Genomic DNA, 21,307 nt, shown 5'->3' on the forward strand with positions numbered 1-21,307 from the left:
TTCTTTATTTTGTAACTGAATGAAAGGATGAAACAAGTCGACAATTTCTTACATCTCGTAGACGTAGTGAATAATAGTGGGGCTTGGGATGAAAAGAAGAAAAAAGAACATAAACAAACTCAATTAAATTAGGAAGAAAAGGCAACCATCCAGATTCATAGTTAAACTGAAACTGTAGGCTGCTGTATCCATCTCACTTGATGCAATATATACAAGGGATGCATAAATAGCCTTGGCTGATTTCCTTCCACCCCATCTCCCCTTCTTAACAAAAACAACAATATGAAAGGGACATAAATAGTCAAGCTTTCAAACCAAAAACTCTCTCCAATGCAGGTTTTGGACCCTCCTGGTCTTCATTCCCAAGTAACTGCAATCATTGAGTTGGCAAGACCTGATTCCTCAAATGTTGAACTGACATCAAAATCCAATGTTGTTGATGCACCAGGAATAGCTTGGCTCAGGCGAAATGGCCGGTTACCATCTTCCTTCAGCTCAAAGGAGCAGAATGACCATAGCAGTTGTACCAAATGAACGATTAAAAGGGATCACTTGAAAGCAAACTTGGTACTGCAGCACTTGGTAAGACTAAGAGGGTAATGGTGGTGTGTAGCAGGAGGAAAGCATTAATTCCATAATAAGTTGATACTTTGCATGTGATTCTCACTGACAAGAGTCTTAGAGGAATGCTATAATATTTGATACAGTACACAACAACACTAAGTGTCTTAAGCAAGACTCCAAAAGAGAGATAGTAGTACGCAGAAAATTCCACTGGATTCTGCGCCCATCAAGGAGACGCACTCCAACCTTACAAAGCAGACTCTTGTCACATTTCGGTTCATCAGGAAAAGGTAAATAAGTTGGCCTCTTCACTTGTGCCTCAACAGTGGGATCATCCACTTTCTTGGGTTGACCTACATCAATCGTCTTCTGATTTTCCATAGAGATAGCCAGGGCTCTCTGCAGGTCCTCATCATTCTCAATAGTGTTATCTGCAGCTGTTGAAACATTTATAACAATCATCAGTAACTACATCAAGTCAGTACATCGTTACTAAATGGACGCTTGAAGTCTTCCTGCAGTACTCAGTTAGGCAGAGGCCATGAGGAATGCCTATTTTTTTAAGAGATGGTATTATATTAATAAAACTGTGCAATTGAACTCAACAATTCAGTTTGTTACAATATACGCATGGAAGCTATTGAACAAAACATTAAAGTCAGTAAATCAAGGCATCCATGACGCACTAGAACAATTAAGATGAGAAGTCATACATTCTCTGCCATGTATTACTGGCCCATCATCAAGTAAAGGAACTTAATAAAAATTCTAGCTGACAATCTTACACTTTCTTTGTATTAACTAGCTTGAAAACATGAAAAAATATCATCGACAATTGAAGAGAGGTTTTAATCAGAAAATATCCTTTTGCTAGAATATGACGATTTTCCAAAATGGATCAACTAGCCATATCAGTTGCTGCCAAACAAATCAACACGGAAATTACCATTGGGTACAATATTGAAGTTCATGCTTATTTACTTGATTTAATTATACTTCGTAGGAAGAGATCTTCAATCATTATTTTATTGAATCAATACTACCAAAACTTATTCACAAAACCACCAAAATTGCACAATCAGCAAAAAATGATGATTAACAAAGTGACAATATTATTTGGAACATTCAGAAACAAAAATCTTGATGTTATCCAGCATATATTGACATATTTACATGAACATTTTTCTTGAATAATGATTAGTGATTTGCATATGGCAAGCAGAGATTTGATGTAGAAGTAGAAAACCTGTAGTTAATTGAGGATGTGAAATAGGAGACTTCAAGCTTTCTCTGGGTCGTTTATGCGAGTGACTGACATGAAGATCTGAGGGGCTACCGTCCATAAATTGTAAAAGATCCTAAACATGTCATGACCAGAAAAGTATCAATGCACAACCCTAAATTTAAAGTATGTAGTCCTCCACGGGCATACACGTTTAGTTTCGGAAAAAGAAATAGTTGAAAGAGAAATACATGGAAAACTCACCTCCAGCAAGTTTTGTGGCTGAATCATTCCACACCAAGAGCGCATTTTTTGACCCGTTATGGGATCAATCACCATAATGACTGGAATAGAGTCTAATTTGTAGTAAGTACAAACTTTGCTCCCCTCTTCTGTATCGTCGTACACCTAAAGCATATTAAATGTCTGGAACTTAACAATTAAAATAAAAAAATCATCTAGGTTAATAACTTTTAGAGTGTTTTTAGCTACCAGTGTTTATCACTAAAATTATTACACGAGAAAGAAGAGTGCTCAAGAACATCTATATCTGCTAAATTTTAGAAATCACGGCCATAATTCCAGATGTTATAAAATACAAATGCCATCATACATCAGTTGTGCCCCGTGTGCAACCATAAAGACATTAAAATTGAACACAAACAACTTTTTTCCCTCTCATATTCCAGCACTCAAAATATGAATGCATCTTTAAATTTTCGTCTTGTTCATCAAAAGCATACATAGCATACGTAAAGTGGAACATGCAAGAAATGCGACTGTCCTATCACAGTATCAACATAAGAACATCTTGATGCAGAAAACACACAAGCCTTAACATGATTTCTTATCATGTAGAGATTAAAATAACCCTAAAATAAATGTAAGGCCCAGTGTTCCAAATTGACAATTAACATATGATAACACAAACCTGCCAGAAGACGAAGTATGTCTTGATTGTCTGAGAAACAGCTTCATTGGCCCAAGTGTCACAGTTAAGCTGCAAAGCAGACAAAAATATAATTGTTTCAGATAGTAAGAGAGAAACACTGGGGGAGGGGAGGGAAGGGAATATAAAAGCAAGTACCATATGGGAGCTAAATTCCTTGGTGGACTGCATGTTGACTAGGAGCCATTTGTTCTGATCTCTTGCATTATCTTTAGCCTGAAACAAAATAGACCAACATCAAATAACAAATCAAACAATGAACAAATCAGCCATACAAGAAGTTTTGTGAACCAGGTTCTCAGCAACTCAGCAAATAGTATTCTCAAACATAGTTTTCTATCGATTATGACTTTCTGAAGTTAAAGACCGAATCAGATAAAAAAGATGTCATGTTAATGTCTCCTTTGAACCTGGTTTTTTTTTCTCCACTCACATTAGTGATATCTCAAATGAGTTGGTGTTTAATTTTCTCTTTTGCTTATAAAGATTGTTTCTTCTTATTTTCATCACATACATAGGTATCATTCACCAAATAATTAGGCATTACTAGTCAAAAATCAATTACACACTTTCCATCCAAGTTTGATATTAATACCAGTGAGTGCTAAAAGCTGCTATACCATGTTAAAACATAATTAGATACAAATTACAGGCAAGGTTTTTTTACTGAAGCTCAGAAGAGAAAGTGTAACATTCCAAAAATGAGTCTAGATGAAAATTAATATTTTAAATATATATGTGTGTATGAATTAATAATTTCGCTATATTAAGAGACCTCTACTTACTAAATGATCCTAGAATGTGGTGCAACAAAAGTGTGGAATAATATAAATATTATTAATCATGTGATATGTATATTTAATTCAAATAAAAGGATTTCTAAATATATTTTCTATTTTCCAATTTTGATGATACACGTGTGATGTAGATAAAGTGGGGAAAATAAGTTTCCAATGTGTTGTATATGTAGAACAATCTAGAGATTAGTTAAATAATTGTACTAAATTAGAAAATGACATTTGTCCACTCTTATCTCCATTAAAATAAACAAGTATTTAATATATGAATATAAAGAAAAGGTTGCTAGAAAATTCTAGAAAAAAAAAAAGTTAGCAAAATAAAAGACCTTCAAGTCCCTCTTTGGGGTACTCTCTCGGTCTCCCTCACTCAACAAAATTAAGAAAATTTTAGGATATATTTCAAAGAAAATTCGCTATGAGATCGTGTCTTTGGGAGCAATTGAGATTTGCTACGAGTTCGTGTAATCGAGGCCATGTTTCAAAGAGAATTAAACAAGATCAGGTCTTTGAGAATATATTAAGTAGGGGTGCTACAGAAAGTGGGTTAAAAAAGAGTTTGAATTTCGACCTTTAACACCCGACCCCACCCAAAGCAAATGAAAACCCAAGGTTATATATACATAAAATACATTTTACCTTTTCAAAGGGGTCATGGTACATTATGACAAATGGAGGACGATATAAAGAGGCAAGATGATCCTGAATTTTATCAACAACAGAAGATGATGAGCCTTGTTCCGCTTCTCATATTCCAGGTCGCTTCATTTCCTCCTGAAAATTGCGGAATGGAACTACAGAATGAGTTCCATGAATCTCCCGTTCTTAGTGTTATGCTGGATAAAGCAAAATGTGATTAAATAATACCATAGCATAGAAGTTTTAGCAAACTTTATTATTACATTAATTATACCTGGTAAGAAAAAATACCAAATAAAGAAGTTGACAGTAACAGTTCCTTCAGATGATATGTCTAAACTAAAAACTACTTCTCTGAACAATGCATGAACATATATTAATACAGAAAAACATATATTAATACAGAATACTATATTATACAAAGGTGCCAAATTAACAACCTGCACATAGAATCATGGATGATGCTAAATGATCAGCTTGACAAGGAAAACCAAATTTAGAGAAGTGGAAAAGGAATGTTCTTATAAGATCTGACATACATTAAACAAAATTAAGTAAAAATGGGTCATAAAATAAAGCTATAGACATCATAAAAGTGTGAAAAATTATGATTTAGCAATTAGAAAGGTTGGATACCTATAAAGTATTGGACTATCATAAAGAACATCTCTTTTCACAAGTAAGAGCAACCACTATAGGGGCGGCGCGTCGGCCGCCCCGGAGGCGGCTAAGCCGCAGCGGTCTATAGGGGGGCACGCGTCCGCCCCGCGGGCGGACGAAAATGTTGGGGCGGAAGGGCCATCGCCGGCTTTGCGGCGAGGACGGGCCGGATGAGACAGAAAAGCGGCGGCCGCCGGCTTTTCCTTTTTTTTTTTTTTTGAAATTTGCAGAGATGGGAAAAAGTAGTAAGCTAAGAAGATGAGAGGAATTATTGAGGATGAGATGAAAAATGGAGAGAGATTTGTGAGTTGGCTTTGGTATATTGTAAGGTAAAGAAGTAAAGTAGGTTGTTTGGGTGAAGAAGATGAATTCCAACTTGAGATTTCATGGATGTCTCGTGAATTCTCGTTTCTAAAGTGTTGTATTGTATTGGAGAGAGAGAGAAAGAGTTTTTATTAGTTTTTATATGTTTTTTTTTTTAAATGTTCGTTGTGTAATTTTCCGGTATCCATTAATACAACGAATATTTGGTCTCATCGTACTTTTTAATTTTATTATTATCTCGTTTTTTAATTATTTTTAGTCCGATAATTTTAATTGTAATTGAATTAAAATATACAACAAATAAAATAAAGTGAAATTTGTCCACCAAAAAGTGTCCACTATTAATGCGGATACTTTTTTTTGTGGCTGTGGACAAATAAAATGGGGCTATGGACAAAAAAAAAAAGTTGTCCACCTATAATGGATGCTCTAAAGGTGCCCGCACACCGTCGGTGTCATCTTGTCTAACATCTGGACCACCCAAATCCTTCTCTAAATCATGAAGGAGCACATCATTTCCCAATGGAGAACCCACAGGAGGTTGACCTGTCCTGCGTTCATTTCCAATAAAATAAAGTTGAATAGCTTCCTCAAGCTTCCAGCTAGTAGCCTGCATCAAATGAATTTTTACGTTAAATTAATGAGAAAACTATCCAAATCTGATATGCTAGCAACAGCATATACTACAGTATTAGTGTTCCAAAACATAAAACAACAAGGCATAGACACACTGCAGTTTTAAAATATCACTATAACAATAAGAGAACTCGTGAAGATATCTGGACAACACACAACAGGCATAGAGATCTCAAACTATTCCTTTTACAAGATAAAGGTTCCCTCCCAAGTTGTAATTTTGACACAAAAATATTTCAGCAATGCATAGGACTGAAAGTCATTATGGTTTTGACCCCTGCTTCAAACAATCTTATTAATCCTTAAACAGCATTCCTTACCCATCAGATGTTACTTGCAGTTGGTGAGATTGCTCAATCCCGCTGATTAGAAGAAAATTCAGATTCCCAATGCTTCACATCAGAATTATTACTACTACCAAAAAAACAAAGAAAAGCCAACATCTTCAAGAACCATAAAGGCACATTACAAGGATTGGGAACAAGTTTAAGGAGAGACATTGGCAATGTAGGTTACATGAATAAGTAGATCGAGTTTGGCAGTAAAAAATCTGAAACATAAAAAAAAATAAAAAATAAAAACAGAAATCCAAAGCACCTGGAGGAACTGGCGAGCAGTGCCAGCGGTTTGGCCGACGGCGATCTCCAAAAAGGAGGAAACCAAGCTCTGCTGATCCACAGCTGATACGACGCTCTCCATTGGCGTTTTGTCACACCTAATTATTGGAAATTAGATTCTTGGAGAGAGTATGAAGGAGAATATCAAGAGTTTTCAGAGAGATGACTCTCAAACAGTGTACTAATACTTCAACCGGTAGAATCGAACTCCCTCCATCCCATAATAGATGACATACTTGGAAAATGACACGAGATTTTAGGAGGTGTAGCGTTTCTTCATAGTGGAGGCAAACTTTTTGGCACGGGATTTTAGAAATGATTGTTGGGTGTATTAAATAAATAAATTAAAAAGTAAGAGAGAGGAAAAGATAGAGAGAATAAAGTATAAAGTGAATAAAGTTGAGAGAGTAAAGTAAGAAGAAAAAAAATTACCACATATGAAAATGACTCACTATAAAAAAACTTTCCGAAATAGAAAAATGACTCAACTATGAAGAAACAGATGGAGTACTTAGAGCATCTCCAACGGCGGACGTCCGGTCGGACTTCCGCGACGGGCGACCGGGACGTTTGCCATTGGAACACATCGCCTCGGATACGAACGTCCCGTGAGGACGTCGGATATCCGCGCGACGGGTGGGCGGACGTCCGCCATTGTGGCGTGGGTCGGACGTCCGACTTAAAGTTTAATTTTTTTTAATTTAAAACTCTATAAATACGGCTCGTTGTACTTCATTTCATTCCGTAAATTGAGTAATTGTGATTTTATTTTATTGCGGAAAGTCATAGTGGAAGTCCTACATTGTGCAGTGGGATGAGAAGTCCTAGTGACGTGACAGGAGGTTTTTGTGGGAAGTCCTAGTGAGAAGTTTGCCACCGGAGATGCTCTTATATTAATGCGAGAGAGAACCAAAAAAAAAATGTGGGGCAAACTAAAAAGGAAAGTATGACATCTATTGGAGGGAGTATTACTCTCTTCCCTTCGTCCGTATAATTTGTCACCATTTATTCCAACACGATTTTAAGAAATTTAATACAAAGTGGATTTGGTTGAAAAAATCATTGGCACGTGGATCCTACTTTTATATATTAATTCTATAATAAATTAGCAGTAGAAATGAGTTACTGGAAGGTGGGGTCCACTATAAAAAGTACTCCCTCCGTTCCCTCATAGTCGAGGCGGAACTTTTCGGCACGGAGTTTAAGAAATGAATATTGACTGTGTTAAATAAATAGATAAAAAGGTAAGAAAAAGAAAAAAGTAGAGAGAATAAAGTAAAAAGTGAATAAAGTAGAGAGAATAAAATAAGAGAGAGTAAAGTAAGTAAGAGGAAAACGTTACTATATGGAAATGACTCAACTATGAGGGAACTTCCCGAAATGGAAAAATGACTCAACTATGAAGGAACGGAGAGAGTAATAAAAATAAAAGATGATAAATTTTTAGAAACAGATGAAAATGAAAATAGACAAATTCCGAAGGACGGAATGAGTATAATATACTCACTAGTTTTTACCAAGCACATTCTATTAAACATATTTTCAATCTCATTTATTAGTATAAAACTAACTATTATGTCCTATTAAAAATAAAATATTTTTTAATATAGAAATAATTACATTTCTATTTTTTTACTAATTTATGAATAACAACACATAAAATCATGCGTCCAAAAACAAAGATTTCACATTTAACTATATTTTTTTAAAGTAGAATTTTTATATTTTACTACATTTTTAATTCCCTTTCTATTACATTTTTTTAAGTGCTGAGTCAACGGATGATTATCAATAGCACATCAAGGAAATATTAAATTTATTTAAAAATTAATTTTAGCCCAAAAATTCAATACGTTTGTAGATAACTCATTTAAGCAAACGATCTCTTAATAACAAGGCCCATATATAATTTTGGCCCAATGCAAGTGTTTACCTTTTGCTTATTAATTTCTCCTGGTTTTCGATCGAAAATTGGGCGGCGGGGAATTTTGACGAGGGTAAAAATGTCATTTAACACGTGATATAGTCTAGGTTACCAAAAACTTATTTTTATCTAGTTTTTAATCTTGTTTGACAAACAAAAACTTATTTTCACCTTTCAGGTTATAACAAGATTTGAGGTAATTTCCAGGTATTTATGAGCGTTCTATGTTCAAGGAGTATAACTCTTGGCAGCCATATAATTGATGTTGGGCCCACACTGTTCAATGTAGGATTAGGCTTAAATGAATTCTTCTAATTAGGTGGTATTTGTATCTCCATCGATTCTCGGGCTCAGAATTGAAGACAACAACACTCCACATGCATCCCTCTCATTTTCGCTTCCCCCATTCCAATTATACCAAATGTGTTGGGTCATTTTGATAAGCTCCTATTGAACAGAAAATTAATTACTTAAAACAAAATTGCCCATAATTAAAACACGGCTTATTTCTTTGTCATTGAACACTTGTCCGAAGTTTTAATTATGTAGGCCCAACAACACTAAACCATCCTATGTTTTATTTCTACTCATCCCAAATCAAAGAAACTGAATATGTCCTAAAGAAATTACAATAAACATATAAATGAAATATGATAATCAACTCGTGAAAATGAGTACTTCTCCCGTCCCACAATAGGAGTCATATTTAGTACGAGCACGTATTTTAAGAAATATAAACAATAGTGGATTAGAAAAATTAGTGTAATATAAGATCCACTTTTTTATATTAATTTTATACTGCAATAAAATATGAGTGAAGTAAGTTAGTGAAATGTGAGACGTACTTACCATTTATAGTAAAAGTGAAATATGACTCTTGTTGTGGAACGAATCGAAATGACAAAATGTGACTCTTATGGAATGAATGGATAAAAGGTGATGAACTCATTTGCAATCAAACCCTAATTTAGCAGTCAAGCCCGCTTGCATAGTGTCCCCAAATAATATACACCGATAAATCATCTGTTCAAATTCAAAAGTGATTATAAAAATTAACAGACAACACTCACATAGAAGTGAAACGGTCACAAAGAAACTGCTCATACATGCCATTGTAACTAAAGACAAAAAAACACAGCTCAAAATGGCTACTTTAAAGTTTGAGATATGTATATCTTGGTTCCGATTTCCACTATATACTTGTGTTCTTGCAAGAGGAATCATGTCCTCAAAAGTCTCACATCAAACTATGCATTCAGATTCTCATTGCCGATCTCAATTTTCTGGGCAGGTTTGTCACAAATTCATCCAAACGCGCGGAGAGAACTGCGTAGAAAATGAGGATATAAGCCTACCACTAATAGCTTAGGGAAATTAACATGTAACGTGTTACGTAATGCAAATGCAAAGCACCAATATATAAGTATAGATTGACTTCAGGTGTTGGTAAATGATTAAGGGACCATTTACTAGTAGTACTATTTAGGATTTACAATATACATGATTGAGTATTTTACAAGGATTTCTGCAATCCAGTAAAAAGTAAGGTATCTCGCATAGTAAAAGTAATCAAGGGCTTTAGGATATCGCAGAATTTTCAATCCATCTTAATAAACAACAAATTAGCCTATAGTACTATTTTTGTCTATCGAGCCATATCCTGAATTGTAAACGCCCCTAAGTGCAGAAGATGTCTAAAACTCTTTTCAAACTATTTAAAACTAACAATCAAAATCTGGACCATTAGAATAGTGAGTCAGTTAGAAGCCTTTTTCTATTCGTCTTGCAGGAATTGAGATGGGAACTAGGTTCACTAGCAAAGGATTCACGACTGAACTTGATATGAAAGACACAAGCATCATGGAAAGAATGACGATATGATCATGTCAACAGTGATGAAGTGGATATAAACTCACCTTGTCCACGCCCTCCAAGTCACTCACTCTCTGCAAGCAAGATGAAGAGCTCCTCATCAGTTATTGCTCCCATCTCCATGGCCCTTTCTAAAGCAGTGCAGCCTCCACCATCCTTTATAGACGCCCGTGCACCTCTGGTTAATGTGTGGAGCAAACAAAGTGAGACTACCATCTGATAACGAATCAATACCTTCACAGATAATATACACAACATATGAAATGTGATGTATGACATTTTTTTTGGAAGATGACATTATTATTTATTATGAAATACGGGAATGGCATGTTACTGTTTTGAACCTTGCTTTACAGTGCATTTGACGGTTAACAATATGAAAAATGAACAGTACAGAGCTTCGAATAAAACCAATACCCAGGAACTCATCTTTAAGGAAAGACTGTATGTATGATACTCTTCTTGCTAGTTAAACCAGGCAATAGAGATAGATAAACAAAGATCTTTTAATAAGGATTGAAGATTACTATTATTACTTTTTTGTTAGAGGATTACCTTCTTAGCAAATACTTTGCCATCACATTGTTTCCCTTCATGATGCAATGTTGCAGAGGAGTTCTGCCATGATAGTCATGCTTATTCACCTCAGCACCTAACTGCAACAACAGCTCCAGCATAACCAAACTTCCACCATGGCATGCCAAATGCAATAAAGAACAACCCTGCAGACAGCTACCGGGATCACCAGAAGAGTTTATCCTCTCGCATGTCGCTGGATCGGACTGTTTTATTTTAGTATCATGGGAGCATTCATTTGAACCCATGTCATCATTGTGCGAACCGCAGGCAACCATGTCTTCGTAGGTTGAGTTGACTATATTATGATCTGATGCTATAGTGAGTCGATACACTTCACGCAGATTATTGCTTCTAACTGCCTCCCAGATGGTGGAAGCAGACAGATTTCTGGGTGTGCCAGCTTCTTTATTTACAAGCAGTTTGCCGACATACTGCATCATTGTAACCAAAGACTCTCAGTCTTCTAAAAACAAGTTGAAAGCAACGTGAAAGAGAGGAAGGACAAGAATATCACAAGGATGTAAGACCAAATACAGTCTTTCCATATCAAGTCCCTTGTGCGACAATCAAGCGGAGAGATATTGGCTAAATCCTCATTGTACTGCCCTCCCCCAACAACAAAAAAAGAAAAACAAGGACAAGAATATCCATATCAATTAAAGAAAGGACTCGTCCCCCTAATCATGCCAATTATGAACTATTGAATCTTCCTGATATGCATTCCTTTCCGAAGTGCATGCACAAAAGAAAAGACTATTCCTACCTCAATTACCATATCAAAGTTAGGCAAGCACATGTAATTTGTTTCCATTAGAATACTGGGGATATTTCTAATAGTTAGTGTACTGTAAAAGCTAACATAAGCAGGATTTCTGAAGAAATATACCTTTGCTTGAATGTATAACTCCTTTTGATGAGATGTATCCTCTGGGCCTGGTTTGGTAACAGCAGGGCCTTCACTCTCCATATTTCTGCATTTAGTGATTTCATAAATCAATTTGGACTATTGTAATCAAAACAATTTGGAAGTGATTAGTAGTTTCTTCATAAAAAAAATTAACTAGAAGTATAATGTGTGTGGGACATACTGTCAGTCCCAAGTCTCCATGGTATATTTTACCAGGTTGAATCAGTAGAACTCTGCAGATTACCTATTTTAGCCGGTTCTCCTCGGACCTAAATAACATGAGCCAAGCCTCCTCTAATTCTTCACAGTTCACATCATCATTGTTACTGTTACCGCTATTATCTAATGTTAGTTGTGCAACCCAGTATCCTCAAAAAATTTCTCTTCATGAATTATCCTGAATGTGTACTTGTGTATATAGTTTAGTTCTTTTGGGAGTGTTGCAGATTAAGTTTTCATTTCCTAGGTTATAGGTAGATATTTCAGGTATGCCATTTTCTTGTACAGTGGGTAAACCTTTTTGTATACTAAATTCCGTTTCTACCTATATTTTCCATTAATAATTTAGGAAACACCATATTCAGTAATAAATCAGAAGATAGTCAAGTTTCAGGTAGAGGTCCTTGTAACCCTCTTTACGTATGCACTTTGGTTGCAGTAAAGATTAAAGAAACTTACAAGTTTTTGTGCAGAGGAAGCAACTCCTCCCAGACAGAATTGCAGTATGTATTACCCAGTATCTGGAATAATTCCAAGACAGTAGGTTCCCAAACTTTGACATCCAAGGTGACTGACCTAATCTGTAAATGGCAGGCAAAGAATATTTAACTTTGGCTAACGAGGATATGGAAACTTGCAATAGAGAAAACGAAGTTCAAGTACATCTGATTTTAAACCAAAATACAAATGTCATACTCCCTCCATCCCACCATAAGTGAGGCGTATTCCTTTTTGGGCCGTCCCACTATAAGTGAGGCATTTCCTTTAATGGAAAAAAAACACTCTATCTCTCTCTCCTACCTTTTCTCTCAACTAAACACTACTACCTAAAAACTCGTGCCAAAAAGAAATGTCTCACATGTAATGGGACGGAGGAAGTATCTTTTTTCTGTTTTTGGATAAGAGACAATTTTATTTTTCTGAAAGTGAAAGAATTGTTCAAAAGGCCTTAGATGTTGAGAACATTCTAAGTACAACATACAACTCAGTCGCCAACTACCTATAATGCAGTAAAAGCTTCAAACTCCTTACGATTTAACACCCACCAAACAACTCTAAAACTTAACCCTATCATGCACCTATTCTTAAAATTCATCTGTATCCTAAAAAATCAAATCGTACTCCTTTTAAGCCAAAAGTATCACCCATCACTTCCCCATTTTTCTGATAAAGCCTCCAAACTTAGAGAAAAACAAGAAAGTATGGTAACATACACAGTAAGCCCAATCCCCCAGAAGTCAGTCAGTATACATAACTTATTACCAAGATTGTTTGAAATATTTGAATAACATTTGTTTCATTTTACATGGAATAGCACAGATTATGTATTTTCCAAAGATGTTAAACTAATTCAGAACAAAGAGAAGATCAAATACGTAATAACTAAAACAAATTACAGAAAGAAGTACATCAATAGATATTAGATCCAACAACATTATATCCAAAGGGGATTAAGTATATACCTTAGATATGTGAACTCCAAGATTACGATGGATCCCTGAGCACTCGATGCATATTAATACGCCAAGATTCAGAGATGCCCAATCCGGTCCTGAAGCACTGCATTCAGCACATTGGTCATTCCCAGGAACTTCTCTCAGGATCCTGGAGACAGAATCAGCTCGGTTGACTCTTGTGTCATCTGAAGTGCTTCCAGCAATATCAAATTGTTGATTAAAAGACGCACCGGAGGTATCATCACCAATATTCCCCATATCTAACTGTAAACAAAATAAATAAAGAAATGCTTTCGTTAAAAGAACTGCACTTTCCATAAGACATTTCAGACAATTGATTTACAAGTCTCATAAGTATACACTTCACCTGGTGCAGGTGAGAATTCAAGAGGGATGCAATGACTCCTCTGATTTTGTTCATCCAGTCAAGCCTATCAGCTTCAGTTTCAGCCTATCTCGGCAAACAAAAGATGAAACAACTAATGAGTGATGGACTATCAATAATACATCTAATTCTCCAGTACACAAGCGTGACAATTCGCAAGCTAAATTTGTCCTATCTAACATAATTTCCAGAAAGACGCAACATAACAGAAAACAGAAATTAATGATGGCAGTGGTACAAAAAATTAAAATTTCGAACATCAATGTACTTGAGCATTCTCAACCTATTACCTGTAATGTGTAAGTTTTGATTGGTGAAATTATTCGAAAGCATAGTCGTAAATCAGTATCCTCAGCATCAATCTTAATTGTTGAAGTACGCAAATCCACTGTGCTACAGCCTAAGCTTTCTTCACCCATAGATGATTCTCGGTGGTGCCTTGATCGGAATCTAGCAAATACACGATGATTATTCTCAGGTGGGTGGGAAGGATGCAGTGAAGGAGAAACCTGGGAAGTAGATGAAATTAGCATGACTACTTCAACGAGAAGGTGCTGAAGCATACTACTCGCCAGATCGAGTGGGCAGAAATAAGATATACAATTTCTTGTCAAATTTTGTAGAGAGGTATTCAATGGACAGAAATATTTAAAATTAACTGACAGTTAACAAGCACAGACCCAATTCTAAAAGGGATTTCATGTTCACAAACTAAATAGTACTGATTGAAATCTCAAAACTCAGGTTTATAACTCTACACTTCATGCTGGCATGCTGAATGCAGATATACATAAATAGCAGTGCTCAAACATTCACATCAAAGTGCACATAGAGAGCATATCACAGGAACAAATAGCAGGTGACTGAAAAAAAGTAGAAATAAGGGACACAAATATGACACATAAGAAATGCAAATCATTGATTTGAATATCACAGTGTATAGCATACCCCTGGTCTGACACCTTTGTTTCTGTAATAATATAAAGTCCCCTGACTGTCAAGTACAAAGAATCTCCTCTTCCAATCTGCTCTGAGGCTTGAAGATCTTTTTAAAAGATACCCCTGCTTGATCGTCTGGACCTGAACAAATGAAATGGTGTATGATGTTTCATAAAGCATGAAGCATCATTTTTCACTAGTAACAATGCTGGGAAATTAACATTATGTGTTCAGATCCATTGGGTGTAAAAATGAATCCGTTCAACAGCTTGTGTTTGGATTATAACATAATTTTGATCATTCCGTACAATTTAATACTCCCTCCGTCCACAAAAAATAGTTCCATTTATGGACGGCACGGGTTTTAATGAGAAATTGGTAAGGTAAGAGAGAAGGAGAAAAAGTGGGTAAGGTAAGAGAGATAGGGAGAAAAAGTGGGTTAAGTATGGGAGAGAGGGAAAATGGCAAAATGGGACTTTTTTTCGTCGACGGAGGGAGTAAGAATCAGGAAATCCTGCTACCATATTCTCTGGCTCAACCCAGACTAGATATGAGTCACAACTGCACCTCTTTCATAGGTGAAGCTCTACAGCGTTAATATCATCCATAAACTTGACAAGCATAGTCAAATTTAAGACCCAACAGTAACGAGGAGTAAGTTCTTGCTCTGAATAAATGTGAATATTCATGTTCTTGTCTCTTCCTTGTCATTTAGATTCATTCAATCGCAAGTTTTCTTCCCCTAGTGCGGGGTAACTACTGATGAAGATGCTGGAACTAGCATATCCGTGGTCTGTGTTGTAAAAGTTAACCAGGCATAGCCTCTCCACGGCAGGTCTGGACGTTGGTCACTCATGCATTTATTCGTAAGTAGGAAAGTACTCAATTTCTGATAACAAACTGTTAGCAACACAACTCACCTCACCTTTAGAAGTGGCCAGTATAATTGCATCCTTGCTCTTATAAGCATCCACGCGGTATCCATTCAACCCAACAGCATTTGAGGAGGTTGCCAAATTATTTGATGCCTGCAACTGGTTCAGCTCTGATTGTGTCCTAAACTCCTGGATCCTTTTAGCAAGTTTATCTTGTTCTATTTTCGCCTGCTCCTTTGATTGCTGTGCATATGTCAACACCTGAACTTGTAGAGAGAATAGCTCTTAATCACGATGAGATAAACCAGAATAGCACATGCATAATGTTTTGTGCGCGTATGTATGTTTGTGCATAAAATAAGATGAGAGAGTGTTCCTGCAGAAAGAAGGAATAATCTAAATGATTACAACACCTAAGACTTCACTAAAGAAAATAGATACTAAAATATTTACTGTTGTATCCGAATGAACAATTCAGGAAAGATTGCATATATCATCTTACAGCTTTTAATAAATTATTCCTAGAGAGCGCTGGAAGGAAAAAGATTTGCCACTATGATCTAACAACTTTAAAACCAATTCATCATTTGCCTTCAAAATAAGACTTCCACGAGTTAGGATGATTACCGTACCTGGTGAATAAATGGCTCCATTTGGTTCAGTAGGTTGAACCCCTATAAACATATATTGACATTTTGCTCAGAATATACCAACACCATGCATGAGCAATAATAAAAAGTAGTAAACTGACAACATACCAATTTGTAGTACCGTAAGTGTGCATCCATAATTGCACTAAAAGATTCTAAGAACTCAAATTTCTTTTTAGCTTCAACATTCGTGAGAGCATTTACCTGAAATTCTTAAAATCAAAGGCAAGATAGCTCAAGTGATAGCTTATGAAGGAAAATTCGTATTAAAGAGTGAGAGGATCATTTGATCAGTATACCAAATTAAAGCGACTCCTTTCAAATGCTGACTTTGAGTTTTGTAGGTCCTGTCACATAATTAGCAGACAAGAGTCCATCATTTAAAGGTATTATAAGTTTAAGGTATAATTCAAGCAAGTCTATATATGATAATATGATTGCACATATGGCTACCTCACTCAATTAATATGACAAAGTAAAAGAAACCATGAAATGCCACCAAAATTGCATGGTAATGTGAAAGAAACCAGAGAACCCAAAGTTTAAATCACAGTCCATTTAATCAGTGAGACCAAGACAGGTCTTGCTCTTAGAACCCTGATGGGGAGTACAACTTAACATGCCTAATCAGTTACATGCTTCATCCATCACTAGCTAAGTACTCCTATTTTTTTCTATCAATTTCCCAATCCAGTATTGCAAGAAGAACTACCATGAGACACATAAAAAAGAGGTGAACCACACATACCACTGAGTCACTGACCACATCAAGGTGAAAAGATATTTAAATAGCTCACTACCCCAACAGTCAATTAAAATTTATGCTGTTAAAAATACATGTTTATACGGGAAGCATTTTTTTTTAAGAAATAGGAGAGTGTTTCACTCTTATTGATATGATACCTTAAAAGATGCATGGAAATCTGGTTACGTTAAAAAAGAGAATGGTTTTCACAAAGGTATATTAGATGAGATTAGTAGTGCTGCACAGATTTTTTTTTTAGTGTACTCTAAGATTTGCCAACTATGACTCAAGAAATCATGCAGCAACAGTAAATATAAGATTACCACAGAGAGTGCATTCCACCTAAGTTCCAGAGGAAATTTGAAATCAAAAGACCACGGCCCAAAAGTTATAAAGAATAAACTCCATAACAACGGTGTGTCAGCAGGAGTAGTGATAGATGAAAAAATGATTATGTCCATGTAAGTTCAAGCAATAAACATTTACTGAAAGATGATAAGCGTGATATGAGTATGAAGGAATTAGAAAACATACTTCTTCTAATTCAGCAACAACTTCATCCCGTGCTGTTTTCTTCAAAGAAGAAAACTTTTCCCGTGACTGACAAAACCAAAGTCAAAGAAAACTTAAAGAATAGTAACATAAATTGCATGTCTAAAAGAAAGTATCACAATACCAAATTCAAAGTACATAACTTGGATTTCACATTGGTATTATAGGTGCCAATCTAAATTAGCAACGTATGGGACTTTGACCTGATATAGACAATGTGAGGTGCAAACTTGAAATATGTGTCTCTAAAGGCTTGAAATAGGATTCTAAATTTTGAAGGTCATGAACAATTGAGAGAGGCAAGGATTTCTTGTAACTTATTGTGTGGTCTTTCAGCTAACGCACACCATGTGTGGATAAGGGGACTGCTCGCTTTCTTTAGCTCCTACCGATCAATATGGACTTATGGCTAGCTGGGTAGTATCTTCACCAGGTACATAGTGATGAAGAGGTGTAATATCTGAAGCAAAAACTAGCAATGCAGATATATTTAACTATTCCAGTAAAAGTTGGTCATTTTTTTATAATAGAACAACTAGGAGTCGTTTTATCAATGAAACATACAAGCATAAGAAGCCTGAACTGAATAAACTATCAGTGCTTTGGAGAACCAAATTACAACAGAAGCTTCAGAAGTGGTCCTGTGGGGGGAGGGGTATTGGCTGTTTGGGGGAGGGTATTGGCAATTTGACTATTAAAGTTTTTAAAAAAAAAGAACAACGTTAAGCATCAAGCCTTTGGGTCATTGGAATTCTAGCAATGACGTTTAAATACCTGGTCATACGTATATATGGCCTTGTCAAACCGGCGACGGGACTCCTGCAGGAGGAAATTTGTAAATAAGTATCATATAACAAGATATAATACTCCCTCCGTCCCATAGTAGATGTCACACTTGGAAGATGGCATGGGATTTTAGGAGATGTTATTTTGTGTGTTAAGTGATGAGAGAAAATACAGTTTTATAATTGATGTGAGAGGGGACTTTTTCCAAAAGAGGAAATGTGGCATCTTTTATGGGACAAACTAAAAAGGAAAGTGTGACATCTATTATGGGACGGAGGGAGTAACAATTAGCAGATTAGATATACCATTGTATCTCTCTCCAAATTTGATCTAGAAGCCAAAACCATATCATTCATTCATTCTACTATTAACTAAGAGCTGAATGCTGAAAGAAAGCAGATGCAAAAGGTTACTTGCCTCACGGATGCCCCACTTAATTACTTATCAATGTCAGATGACAGGCTATTTCCTCTAGAAATGCCATATCAATAAGGCAATGAGGATTCCATTCCTTCCACTATTTAATTTGATACAGGTCTTTTTTTCTAACACAGATCTCAGTTCCATCATAGAGGCTAGTGAAAGTGATAAACAGTTAATTTTTTGACAAATGAAAGTATAAACAGTGTATTTTTGGCAAATGTAATGCTACGAACTTTTGTCAAATTAAGACACTTCTTATAACCAAAAGATAATATTCCACGTGAAGCAAACAACTAGAGAGAGTATTTTTAAGTCTTTGATAGAAACATAACTTATAGATCAAATTTGGAGAGAGATACAATTATAATCATTGGTGGATGGGGCCTACCTTTGCATCTTGCAAATCTACAGACAAGAATTGAGACAGGCGGTCCACAAGAACATGCTCAACCTACAGTACAGGATATTCATCATCTCTCTAAATAAAAGAATGGGATTTACATTTTTGGTTTCATACAAATAATTCACATTTAAGAAAACATAACATACTCACTTGAGAACGGAGAAATTCCTTGTATGTAGCAAGCTCACGTAGCGCATTGATAAATTTTGATAAAACTGGACCTGTCAGAAAGTCAAGAAAAGGCAACAAGAAAAATACTCAAAACTCTGGAGGCCGTCACTCTCTCATGATACAAGAGAAAATCTCTGGAATGGCATTACCACTGTACTAAATTCATCAACATAACTCTAACAATATAACAAAAAAATGTTAGGGACGTTTGAGAAAGGAGACATGCTACCAGATAAAAGATCCTTTCTATTTATTTAATCATAAAAGATGGATCTTCTGTCTTCTGCAGAAAGCGTATGAAGTCTAATAAAAAAATGTATGGCAACAAAAACTAGATGCTGCGCATACATAGAATAAATTTCTCCATTAGACATAAAATGATATAGTTCATTATAGGTTTAAATTGGCTGCATGAGTTTAGTGTTTGTGGGGGTCGCATAATATTTCTTCTTCAAATGCACTTTGCATACCTCCAATGGATACTCCAAGAAGATCATCAAGCCCACCACCAAAGGCTTCTAACGATGCAGCAAAGCTCATGTCACCATTGAATGCTTCACCTAGCATATCCCTACATCATATCCCCAATTCAGAAAAAAATGCCTTTCGCAAATTAATGAAGCATCTAATATCTGGTCACAGCCTTTCTCCAGCATCATGTATGTATGTTAACTTTCGGCCAGATGAACAGCAAAAAATACTGACACATGACCTAGGTTGCGTCCCATGAAGATAAATAGATAAGGAAAAATTTGGGCGGAAGTAGGCATGGACAACTTTTATCATTACCCTCGGCTTTTCGAATCCATCAATTCCAGTTTAGCATCATATATAGCACTATGGTGAGCTATGCAATATGCAAAACACTACGCCTATCTCTATCAATCAATTTGAAGGGGTGGCCATTACGCCATTACACGGTGCCAATATCAGGAACTAAGAGTCTGAAAACCATAATAACAAATCAAGGATGAACTACAGTGTTCCAAATCTTCATTGGAGATGTGTGTAAACCTTTGTTTCAAATGGATCGAGCTATTCTTATAGTCTAACTACCAGCATTCATAAATCATCGCCCCACAACCAAGTTTATCACGAGTTCCCTAAATCAACACACACACACGGTATATGTATTCATGAATGTAGAGCACAATAATAAAATTGGAGATTTGTTAGCAGTGCAAGTTAAATTTAAGGTAGAGGAAATTTTCTCACGTGTACTTCTTACAGCTTTTGTACAACTTCTGGCATCGATCTCTTAACTCATCCGATGTCTGCTCCAGAGATCGCACCTAAACATCCGTCTCCGAATTAAACGAATAAAAAAATATGGAAGTTCTCATAAATTAAGCAGAACAAAATATAGGTACGCAAGTATTTTGCCTGTTTGTGGAACATGGGGGAATCGTCTAGCCTGATAAATGAGGCCATGTTTCTTCGTCGAGGAGTTCGGAGAAAGGGAAATTGAGATCTGGCGGGGAAAGAGAACTATGAAGCGAGAGAAAGATGACGAAACGACGTCGTTGTAACAGAAAAGGTTTCCTTCCTTGGTGACGCCAGCCTGTCGGCGAATGCACTCTCACTAATTTGGTGCCAGATTCAAGCACAACTCAGGTAAAATGTAGTCGTATAAATATTGAATTATATTAGAAAATCCACAAAATATTTTTTTGAACATTGAAATTTTAAGAAGATTTAGCTCCCATATTTCTCGAAACGTTTGTTAGTTTTATTAAAGGATAAATGGCTGGAAAAACTACAAAATTTGATTTGTTAATTGAGAAAGGATAAAGGTACATAAAATTTTTGGATATATTCGCAATTACCATGACAAAAAATTCATCGTCTATACAATGTGTAATACATTATTGATATTTTTAATTGTGAAAATCTAAATTTTATTAGTATTTTCTTAATAATTTTAAAAGTTAGATTTTCATAAGCTAAATTTTGCAAAAGCTATGCGCGGCTCGCTAATGATAGTGTAGATTCATTATTTTATTCTATTTTAT

At 35.8% G+C, this 21,307-nt stretch overlaps 1 protein-coding gene and 1 pseudogene across 3 annotated transcripts; both read right to left on the minus strand.

The window, feature by feature from the left end:
* Positions 1 to 104: 104 nt before the first annotated feature.
* On the minus strand, positions 105 to 6,573 carry LOC125206369 (plant UBX domain-containing protein 7-like; annotated as a pseudogene). The gene is made up of 10 exons (XR_016132451.1): positions 6,389 to 6,573; positions 5,571 to 5,765; positions 4,808 to 4,863; positions 4,172 to 4,368; positions 2,874 to 2,951; positions 2,718 to 2,786; positions 2,051 to 2,194; positions 1,811 to 1,922; positions 756 to 1,001; positions 105 to 532 (listed from the first exon to the last, which is right to left on the minus strand). The product of XR_016132451.1 is annotated as a plant UBX domain-containing protein 7-like (transcript).
* A 2,707-nt stretch (positions 6,574 to 9,280) lies between these two features.
* Positions 9,281 to 20,897, minus strand: LOC125207205 (ADP-ribosylation factor GTPase-activating protein AGD4-like). Of its 2 annotated transcripts, none has more exons than XM_048106449.2 (20): positions 20,679 to 20,897; positions 20,524 to 20,587; positions 19,766 to 19,866; positions 19,275 to 19,345; positions 19,110 to 19,172; positions 18,287 to 18,331; positions 17,495 to 17,560; positions 16,515 to 16,562; positions 16,324 to 16,419; positions 16,198 to 16,239; positions 15,611 to 15,826; positions 14,700 to 14,831; positions 14,042 to 14,260; positions 13,734 to 13,817; positions 13,373 to 13,630; positions 12,369 to 12,490; positions 11,670 to 11,754; positions 10,760 to 11,214; positions 10,249 to 10,382; positions 9,281 to 9,658 (listed from the first exon to the last, which is right to left on the minus strand). In XM_048106449.2, the coding sequence occupies exons 2-19, from the start codon at positions 20,544 to 20,546 to the stop codon at positions 10,268 to 10,270; spliced, it is 2,241 nt and encodes a 746-aa protein (XP_047962406.1). In that variant the 5' UTR covers positions 20,547 to 20,587; positions 20,679 to 20,897; the 3' UTR covers positions 9,281 to 9,658; positions 10,249 to 10,267. The 2 variants fall into 2 exon arrangements, with proteins under 2 accessions (XP_047962406.1, XP_047962405.1); XM_048106448.2 differs by having other exon boundaries at positions 20,511 to 20,587.
* Positions 20,898 to 21,307: the final 410 nt, after the last annotated feature.

The sequence above is a fragment of the Salvia hispanica genome, chromosome 6 (assembly GCF_029641045.1).
Source record: "Salvia hispanica isolate PSC_SH4W2 chromosome 6, Shi_PSC_v1, whole genome shotgun sequence".
NCBI classification, from domain to species: Eukaryota; Viridiplantae; Streptophyta; class Magnoliopsida; order Lamiales; family Lamiaceae; genus Salvia; species Salvia hispanica.